The sequence below is a fragment of the Pteropus vampyrus genome, unplaced genomic scaffold, assembly GCF_000151845.1.
Source record: "Pteropus vampyrus isolate Shadow unplaced genomic scaffold, Pvam_2.0 Scaffold196, whole genome shotgun sequence".
Lineage (NCBI taxonomy): Eukaryota > Metazoa > Chordata > Mammalia > Chiroptera > Pteropodidae > Pteropus > Pteropus vampyrus.
Window position 1 is genome coordinate 1,013,600 of NW_011888977.1, and position 10,432 is coordinate 1,024,031.

The 10,432-nt window shown below is 55.5% G+C and overlaps 1 protein-coding gene across 1 annotated transcript in view; it reads left to right on the top strand.

Annotated features, from left to right (window-relative positions):
* Nucleotides 1-4,160: 4,160 nt before the first annotated feature.
* The window catches only part of PEPD (peptidase D), a gene marked incomplete at its 3' end in the record, with an annotated part of 115,576 nt that continues 109,304 nt past the window's right edge, over nucleotides 4,161-10,432 (top strand). The window contains exon 1 of the mRNA XM_023537696.1: nucleotides 4,161-4,310. Coding sequence (XP_023393464.1) covers nucleotides 4,294-4,310 — 17 coding nt within the window. The remainder of the gene's footprint in view (nucleotides 4,311-10,432) is intronic.

Consider the following 10,432-nt stretch of genomic DNA (forward strand, 5'->3'; position numbering starts at 1 on the left):
TGATGTTTTTAAGGTGCTGTTGGAATGATTTGCCTTTCTGAAGCCACCGTTCCATTTCTCATCTTGAATTGCCTCGTAGACCCTGGCAAAGCACTCAGCAGGGACCACTTCATCTGAGGCGGTGACTGGGCTTCCTAGGGAGGGCCCCTCAGATGCCGCCCGCCTCTCTCCTGCAGGAAGATGGAGACCCAGGCTGACTGGGCCAGGGGAGAAGTATGATGTGATGTGGGGCTACTCTAGGGGGCTGACTGATGGATAGTGGTGACAGCTGTGGAACGGTCCTGGAGGAAGAAGCAGGACACGCTGGCATCAGGACTGGGAGAGCTACAGCTACCGCTACTGACGCTGTAAAGGCCAAAGGCTGGGATTTGCCAGAGCCATGATGGTGAGGCGGCCTCCGGGGTACTTCTTTTCCGTAACGCCCCTTCCTTTCCCACTTGGGAAGAGGTCAAGCTGGAATATGCCATCCCTGCCCCCATCTCACACTCCACATTCACATCCCTATATCTTTCTGTTCAGTCTATTTGGTGCTGGTTTTCTGAGCCCAGTCACAAAAACCCAAATGACACCCACTGTGAGGTTTCATCACCTGAGGCTGGGGCCCCCGCACGGTTGGTGCAGTCTCTTGCTCACTCTTCCCAGATCTGTGACCCTCCTGAGCTCCCACCAAAGACTTAGGCCCAGATCCCAACTGCTTTCCTGCTCAGATTCCCTCAGCAACTCCCCACTCATCACAGGAGGAAATGGCAGCATGGACCCCTGCTCTCAGCTCTCCCAGATGGGGGCTCCTCGGGGCCAACGCTGAGGGCTCCATTTCTTCTTCTGCCCCCAGATCTCCAGGATGGGGTCTGAGCTCTGACCCCCTCATAGCATGGCCAGTCACAGAGTGCCTCCAGGGGCAGAGCCAGCATTCAGGCAATCTCCAGTGTGGTCCCACAGAGCCTTCCAGCAGCCCAGTGTCCATGATATGCAGCAGAAAATGGATGGGGCCCATGTCATGGTTCTTCCAGGGATACCCCTGCAAAGCCCCAAGGGTGGCTCATGAGTCAGAGTCTGGCTGGTTGCCACCTCTGGGCCTGCCATCTCCAGACAGCCAGCTGTCAGCAGTATCCAGGGAGCTACAAGAGCATGTGGCTAGATTGAGGGGGGTGGGCAGAGCAGAGAAACCTGGCAGGACACTGCCACAGGGACAGAGGGAACCATTGGAGACCTTCTGGGGACCAAGTTTCTACTGAGTCTCTGGCTGGGACAGGGTACTCCTGGAGAGTTATGATGCTCAGGCTGTTGGTCAGCTGAGCACAAATACCTCCCAGCCAGTTGTAGGTCACTAGAAGGGACACTGTATCAGCCAAGGGCCTGTAACCTTGGAGGTGATGCTGCATGAGACCTGAGTGTGCTGTCTGGTACTCTTTCTTGCTGATTTACACACTCCTGCTCCAACTCTCTAAAATCAATCTTTCTCCAATTGCCTTCTGGCTCCCAGCAGTGTCTAGGGTGTGCCCTGCCTGAGTAACTACGCAATCTTCTCCCATTCCCAGTACCACTTCTCCTGGAAACCCTGACAGAGCCTCTGATGGGGAGGGGTGAGGGGTCGGGGCAGCCCTCTGTGCTAGGCCCATGTAACACTGGCAGAACAGGCCCATGGTCCAGATAGGCCTGGGTGGGTAGGAGTCATGGGCAGTGCTTCCTAATTACTGATCACAAGTAAGGACTGGTAGGTGCCCTCCCCCTAGTATTTTGTGGATGTTTAGGATAATTATTTTTCATATTAAACACTCAGAGCTGGCAGCTGCTTAATTTTGACATATTTTATGTTGAAAGAAATGATGGAGGGGCTGCAATCATCTGGGGGCAGGTTTTTCTTTCATAAAGGAGCTTGAAAAGCATGTTCTGCTCACCCTTGGTTATTTTTTAAAAGTGTCCCTTATTAGGGAATCGAGTCTCTTTAGCTGAAGGTAGAGCAAATACTTAATGAGGGGCTCAAATTCTTGGGGACCCAGGGCAGGTCGTGGGGCATAGGGCCCTTTGCCTTCACTCTCCTCCATGGATACTGGCAAGAGGGCCAACAGACCCTCTTGGGGTCTTGCCTGGAGGACAGAGACCCCTGAAAGTTACTATGTGTAGTGGAAGGGGGAGGAAGGATGGGGATCCCCTCTTCCATCACCTCTCCTTGATCTTATCTGGGTCTATCTGGATGCGCCACCTTCCTCCTCACAGCTTTGGCCTCTTTAGCTGTGTCATGAGCTAAAGGTACCTGCATATTTGCTCAGGAAACCCTGCAGTAGCCCCCTGAGGTGGGTGCCATTGGCTCCCACTTGACAGATGAGGAAACCAGGGATGGTGCTGGGATTTGAAGTGGCCATGCTATGCCACTCACCCTGCTTATGGCCTGGCTCGATTCCTTCCCCTATTTAAATGGACTGTTCTCTTCCCAGCTTTGTGGGGACAAACAGCAGCTGCTTCTTCACCTCATAGCCCCTGGTGTCCCACCCCAGCCCCCCAGCACAGCCATGGTGACCCACATCCTTGTCTTGACAAAGAAACAACAGGCACCCCAAGCCTAAGCCCTTTAACCAGAAGCTACTTTCAGTTATGAGAAAGCTGGGGGGGGAGGGGGCAGAATCAGGAGCCCCCAAAGGCATGTGCTTGGACTCACCTCCTGTCCACACACATCTGCACACCCTCCTGTGGCCCAGGATGCCAAGGGTACCCACCTCTGCCCAGCCCTGGGCCCTTTCCTTTCACAGAACCAGTGTGGGTCGCTATTCAGGGGTGTGACTGACCTCATAAACTCCTGTGTGCGAGCAGGCTATTATCAACTTCTCTGGACCTCAGTAAAATGGCATTTAGGACAGAGCCTACCTCACAGGGCTGTTGTGAGGATTCAATGAGCTAACATTTGCAGAGGATTGGGGCACAGTAAGTGCTCTGTACCTGTTGCGGTAGTTGTTAGTATTACTATTATTCGAAGGCACCTGCAGCCCAGGTTGCTTTCCTGGAACATCTGCTTCCCATGCCCCTCTCTCTGGTGCCCCTCCCCCTAACTCTCTAGAGGACCCTGCACCCAATACCAGAGCCCAGCGGAGCAGAGGGGGATGCCCTCTGGTAGACTGTCTCTCTCCTGAACTGTGTCCTCCACATACCACTTCTCCCCAGAGATCTTCACTGGCCTCCTTGCCAGGTCCTTCTCCATTCTGCAGCTGAGGGAGCTTGGAAAGCTCCTACCAGACCTAACTTCCCAGGTTCACACTCAAGGCCCTGCAGCATCTGAGCCTTGCTTACCTCTAAGGCCACATCTCTCACTCCCACACCCTCTCTTCTGGACACTCAACTTTTCTGTTACTCCAATTGCCTTGGCCTTTGCTCAAGCCATTTCCCTTCTTACGCAATAGGTCTCACCTCTGCCCCACCCCTAGACTGGGTTAGACGCTCCCTCTCCTGTGATGACCTTCGCAGGACAGGATGCGACGCCAGGTAGGGGCTGAAACAAGGTAGCCACGGCTTAGGGACACGCCTTCTTGTTCTGGAAAGGCCTCTGCCCTCCCACCCCGGCTCCGCCCCTCGCCTGCAGCCAGAAGCCAGCAAGTGGATAGATCCTCCTCCCCATCTAGGGCTCCGCCCCTCCGGCTCCTGCGGGGCCTGGTGTTGCACCCCTAGACTGGGTTAGACGCTCCCTCTCCTGTGATGACCTTCGCGGGACAGGATGCGACGCCAGGTAGGGGCTGAAACAAGGTAGCCACGGCTTAGGGACACGCCTTCTTGTTCTGGAAAGGCCTCTGCCCTCCCACCCCGGCTCCGCCCCTCGCCTGCAGCCAGAAGCCAGCAAGTGGATAGATCCTCTCTTCTGGACACTCAACTTTTCTGTTACTCCAATTGCCTTGGCCTTTGCTCAAGCCATTTCCCTTCTTACGCAATAGGTCTCACCTCTGCCCCACCCCTAGACTGGGTTAGACGCTCCCTCTCCTGTGATGACCTTCGCGGGACAGGATGCGACGCCAGGTAGGGGCTGAAACAAGGTAGCCACGGCTTAGGGACACGCCTTCTTGTTCTGGAAAGGCCTCTGCCCTCCCACCCCGGCTCCGCCCCTCGCCTGCAGCCAGAAGCCAGCAAGTGGATAGATCCTCCTCCCCATCTAGGGCTCCGCCCCTCCGGCTCCTGCGGGGCCTGGTGTTGGAGGGGAGGGAGTGGGGCGGGGCAGGGACTCTCGACCCCGTCCAGGCCCCGCCCCCCACGGCAGGACCCGGCCAGGCTCAGCTGACGCTGCACTTCACGTGACGCTGGACCCCGGTGAACATGGCGGCGTCCACCGGGTGAGTGCTACTCCAGTCCCTGGCCCTTGTTTGGCGGCGCGGTGAGGGAGCCTGGGCCTCCCGGCTGGACAGTGGCTGACAACCCCCGCCAGGAGCGCTGGGTGGCCGCGGGCAGCGTGCTTCTTCGCTCGGGCGGCCACCTGCGCACCCCGAATCGAGGTCCGCGCTGTACCCGCAGCTCACCTCCCCGCTGCTTATTGCTTCTCGGGGTCCGCTTGGAGCGGCATCCCTGCCGTGTGGCCGAGGCGGCGGCTCAGGTCCACACGTGTGTTCACCGCTACGACCCTCAGGTGGGAAGGCGGCGTCGCCAGCGCCCCGGGCGCTTCAGGGAGGAGGCAGTGTTTGGGATGGGCTTGGTATCCCCTTCCCAGCAGGGCACTTCTCCACTTCCTTCAGGTTCCAAATGTCACCTCTTCAGAGAAACCTTCCTTAAGCACCTGTTCTACTTTTGTAGCCCTTCTCACCACCTGATAAACTATACAGTACATTCATTTTTACTTGTTTCAGAGTGTTCTGGGGACAAGGGAGAGGGATGTACTGGAGGGCATAGTGCTCCACATGGCTTCTTCACATTTTGTCCTGAGGGGCTGGAACCCTCCCAGGGTTTTAATCTGCTCCGATACGCCTTTTAGCTGATTGCGCCCTGGGTCTGTGTGAGTTCAAGGGGAGGTCCAGTTCTGGAAACAGCATGTGGGCCTGGTGGTGCTGGGGCTAGGCAGGGTAGTGGTAGGGAGCACTGCCCCAGATGCAAGACTGGGAACTGAGGTCAGAATGGGGGACCTGGTGGACCGAATGCATTTTTCTTTGGGGGAGGTAAGGAAAATGGCAACAGAAAGTGGCCCCCTCCATTCGCCCCCAAGGTCGGAAGAGTTTAGAACATGCAAGTCAAACATTTAGTGGGTACCTGCCACATGCCAAGAACAGTACTGTGCCTGCCCTTACATGTTTATAGGACACCAGGGCAGATGGACACATGGGACTCTGTCATCCATCTGCCTGCCTCTGGTCTTGGTGTGTGCCATGGAGGAGCATGGGTTCTGAGTTCAGGGGAGAGTGTGGATAGGCTTCACTCTCTGGATGACTTTGGTACTGGTCCTTGAGCATCCCTCAGGAAGAGAATTGTGCATACCAAAGTCCCAGATGAGTGTCAAGAAACCCAGGTTCAGAACCTTGAACCCAGCCTGTGTCCCTGTCTTAAAGAGCAGAGTGAGCAGTAGAGGTGGGACAGTGCATGGATGTGAGTCTATCACTCCTATATCTGGGCTGGCCAACTGGTCACAAGGAGTCCCAGAGGCTACATTTGGGTTCAGGGGTCCATGCTGGTCTGAGGCTTGCTGTTCTCCTGAAGATACAGAGGAGCCAGGCTGGTGACTGGTTGGGGATGAGCCTGGAACTGGCTGCATCCTGGAAGGAGGGCTCTTACAGAAAAGCCAATTCTCGAGGCCGTGGGTTAGTGTGGGAGATCTTTGAGAGAGGTGTTTCTGGAAGGGAGACCTGATGGGTGCAGGGAGTTTCCAAAGCTTGATGGCCTTCTTGGTAAGAGCCATCTCAGGCTGATATTAGGCTGCCCTGCTGGACACTTTGAACCTGAGGTTGAGCCTCAGCATCTTCCTTAAGGGGAGGAAGTTTTGAGTGCGTTTATTGCAAAGCTTGGTGCTCAGCTGCACACACAAATCAGAGCGTCGGGCATAATGGGGCACCGTGCTATAGTCATGGCCGTGGGTTGGATTTGGTTGCCTCTAGAGTCCTACCAGAGCTTGGGTCAGGGGAGGCTGTGAGAGTCCCCGGTGACAGGGTTGTGCCCCATGTGATTTGGGGAGCAGTACATAAGCCCTAAGCTAGCATTTCACATTCAACTAGAAGCTCAAAATGTGTCAGTGTTGATCCTGCTCTGTCCTGCTCCTTGCATTCTTGGAGCCCAGGGACCAGTTTAATTTGTATTTCTAGGGCCATGTGGCCACCTTGTGATTTGGTACTGGGTGACATGATGCCAAATGAAGAAAAAGAGGATTTACTTTAAATTACACCTTCCCGCTTTCCAGGAGGCTCTCAGTGATTGAGGAAAGGAGTTGTGGGTGAGAGGGGGACAGAATTCTGAGTAGAATGAACAACTATCTTTTATTCATTAACCGAACAGCTCCCAGGGAGCTGTGATCCAGAGAGCCTTTGCCCAGCGAGAAGCAGCAGGTGAGCTGCCCTGGGTGTGTAACTGTTGGGTCATAGGTCACTCTGCAGTCAGCATTCTTCTGGAGAAAAAAACATCTGGAGGAATCATATTTTGGATCAAAGCCCGTCCCCATGCTGATATGAACTTCATTCTCCTAGAGAGGAGGCATCAGGCTGACCCTGGGGGCTGGGGTAGGGTTTGCTCTGCGAGGGAGGCTGGCCACTGAGCGCCCCCTTTGCTCTCCCTGGCCCTTCTCAGGCCTGTTCCTGACTCCACACAGCCCTCTCTTGGTCCCTGTGTGCTTAGACCTACCTGACCCTCTGGAGAGAGCAAGGCAGGGTGCGACATGTTGACCCACTGCCAAGAGCCCTCTCTAGCCAGGGTGAAGGGACTTGCCTCATGGACAGCCATCCAGTGAGTTTGGTGCCAGACTTGAACCGGAGGCTGAGGGTGAGGAACCAGGCTGGTCCTTGGCAGCAGGGACCTCTATCCAGAAGTGGTATCACGTTCTAATGCAGGAATCTTGACCTCGTCTGTGCCATGGACTGCAATGGCGTCACTGAGACCTTTGCACCCTTCTCACATGATATGTTTAAATGCATAAAATAAAATACAGAGGATTACAAGGAAAACCAATTATATTGAAATACAGTTATCAAAATGTTGAAAAATAAATTCATGTCATAGTTATGCTTCTTTATTAACACATTAAGTAATAAAAGCAGCAGGTCTAATCTTAATTTTGAGGTAGTGAGAGCAAAAGTAATATTTTGAAATACTGAGACATCAGTACTGTGATGTGAAAATACCTGCGATTTCTGTTGGTGACAGATTCTCTTGAGATTAGTTGTTTACATTAATAATTGAAGAAAATAGAAATTTGAATGAGAGGTTAGAGAAGATAAAGAAATAATTTTTACCCATCCAAGTAGATGGAGTCCCTAAAGTCTATGTGTGAATCCCCAGGGGTTCATGGGCCTTAGGTGAGACCCCCACAGGTAACCACTGAGGGCAAAGGAGGGGGTGACTCAGTCCTGATTTGGGGGAATGAGAACAATTTGGGGGGAGGAGGATGGGTTGCAGGGGCAGCAGGATCACACCTTTCGTGGGGGCCGTCCCCCTCCTGGTCACTGGCTGCTTCCTGGGCCCTGGTAGTCGGCAGGGAGTGGACTGGCCTGCGGGGGCTGGAGCCTATTCTGTGGGGCTCTCTGATGCCCTGTGGCTGTTGTCTGACAGCCTCTGCTGTCTTCCCCAGGCATTGCCTGTGCCCTCGGCTCCCTGTAGGAAAACAGGCCTTATTTATGCTGGGACTTGGCAGATGACCTCGCTTTTGCCATTTAAACTCCTGCTGCCAGTTAACAAAGAGCCAGCAGAAGGCAACTGGAGATGTTTTGTTAGTGCTGCTTGTGCCGAACTTGCAGGGAGAAGTCACCTGCGTTGGCTCTGGGCCCAACATTCTCTCTGGGGATGAATTCACTAGAAATCAAAGGGCATGTCTTTATAAGCCTTGATTCTGTGGGTGCCCTGCAGTAGCAAATGACCGCAGCACAGCAGCCTGCCCGGTGGCTCCGGTTGGGCTGCCCTTTTCTGTTTTGGCTGAGCCCCGCTGAGGATTAGGCAGAATTGTAGCTCTTGCTCTCAGTAGCAGCAGACACTCAGAGAGTGAGCTTTATTATTTCTGGTCTTAACCTGGGCTGCTTGGCCCTTGGGCCTGAAGGCCCCAGTCTGAGTGCCCTGAGCGATTTAAGCCTCTCAGAAGGTTCTAGACGAGAGGAAGCCCACCTCTTCTGAGAACCTTCCAGGTAGGGGCACGGTGGTGGGCCTGGTGGCAGGCTCAGTGGAGCTGGCACCTAGTATGTTCAAGGAGAGAGGCGAGGACAGAGGGGCCAGGAGTAGGGGCTGAGGTGGGCAGGCTGGGCTCTGCAGGCTGGAGTTGGGCGTTTTCAGCCCGTTTTGCTGTGGAGGCCTCGCAGATCTGGGCACCTTTGGCCAGGGGCATCTGCAGCATTGCCTTGGCGTTGGTTTCTCTGTGCTGTTGGGGAGTCTGTAGAGACAAGGTTCTTCCCTGTGCCCACCCCACTCCATGCGCTCTGCTGAGTGGAAGAAGAGAGTGTGAGGGGCTGTGGGGCACACTGTGCAGGGGTGCTGACGGCAGCACTTTCGGTTCCTGACAGTGTGGCCAGCTGAGATGCAGGCATGTGTAGAAGCTGTCACCTCTGCCCGTTCATCTTTGTGGCTGAGCTTGGCAGGAAAGTGGCCTGACTTAGAGGAAGCCCTGGCCTTTTGTGCCCACCTCCTGGGAGCATGAGTGAGGCCCCATGCTGGGGAGCAGGCGGGGGTTGGGGGGAGGAGGGGAGGGCAGCTCTAGTCCTGTCAGCATGTATAGGCTGTGCGTGACCCCTCCACCCTTCCTGGCCACTGGGGGCCTGAGGTTTCTGCTTCCTGCCCCACCAGGGCTGTTATTAGCAGCTGTGTGTGTGATCCTACATTGTGACAGTTGCTCACTCAGTGAATATTTATTCAGCGCTTGCTGTGTCCCCAAGCAGAGTGCCAGGCGTTGGGCACAGCAGTGAGCAGAGCAGACCCAGGCCTCTGTCTTCACAGGGTTTACACTCTAGTGGGCAGAGGTGGACCTCACCATGAGCCCCAGTAAACACAGGCTGCTCTTGTGTTAGCAGGAATGTGTCCTTGCAGCCAGGGACCTGGCCGAACCTCACTTAGAGGGGTGACAGAAAGATGTCCTTCCCACCTCCTCCAGTCTACCCCCTCCTATCCCCTGTGGTGCCTCCCCCTGGCTAAACCCACCAGGATGCCAGAGGCAGGGAGCATGCTGATGAAGTCCGCAGGCTGGCTCTGGGCACGGAGCAGGGGAGAGTAGAGGAAACTTAGCCCAGTGCTAAGTGGCAGGAAGGGCAGGGGAGAGAGCCACAAGTTTAAAGAGGAAGGCCTGGGAAAACCATCCTGAGAAGGTAGTATTGGAGTCAGGATATGCAGGAGTATCCCTGCCTCTGAGGATCCCATGGCCAGGTCGGTGCAGGAGGTGCCCTAGGCCTCTTTGAGGCCACAGTGCTGTGAGGGAAGGTTCCATCTGCCTGGCTTGGCTCTCACCACAGCCCCAGGAAGAGCCCTCTCTCTCACATCAGCTCTGGGCTGCCCCTGTCTTCCTTAACCTCTATGCCCACCCTCCTCCTGCCTAACTCCACTCCCCTTCCACCCCCTGGCCCGCTCCACCTGCTGGAGCTGCCCTTCCTTCCTACACTTCGTCATTCAACACTCAGGTGCTGGAAGGAGGCAACGTCCCTGCCCCCCCTGGAGCTTACATTTTACCTGGGGGGACAGTGATCGAGTAAACACGTAATGTTAGGCAGCAATGTGAGTTCTAGAGAGGAATGAGGAGAAGAGGGTTTGGATGCGCCATTGGAAAGGCTTCTGGGAAGAGGGGCATCTCTGCAGAGGCTTGGGGAAACCCAGACCGTGAGCACTGGGAGAAGAGCATTCCTCACGGGGAACAGTGAGGGCCCTGCGGGGGAGAGGTGTTTAGGGAAGAATGAGATGCCTGTGGGCGTGGGGAATGAGATGGCACGGTCCGGGTGGGGGTGGGTGTCTCCCAGCTCCCCATAGCTGGGGAGAAAGCCTGCACTGTGATCTGGGTGCACTAGGAGCCCTCCCTCCTCAGCTCGCCCTCCATGCCGGAGTCCTCCAGCTGTGGCTCATCCTGTCTCCCACCTAGACAACTGCAGGGAACTCTCATCGCTCTCTCAGTCCCAGCTTCCCCACAGCCTGGTCTGCACCCACTAGAGGGGCCCTTCAAAAATGGGTGGGCGCAGACCAGGCTGTGGGGGAAGCTGGAGACTGAGGAGGGAGGGAGCCCGGAGGGCAGGTGCTGGGCAGGCTTTCAGCGGAGACCCACCTGCTCTCCCAGACCTGGCTCCGTCCAGCCTCCCGTGAGGTCTCA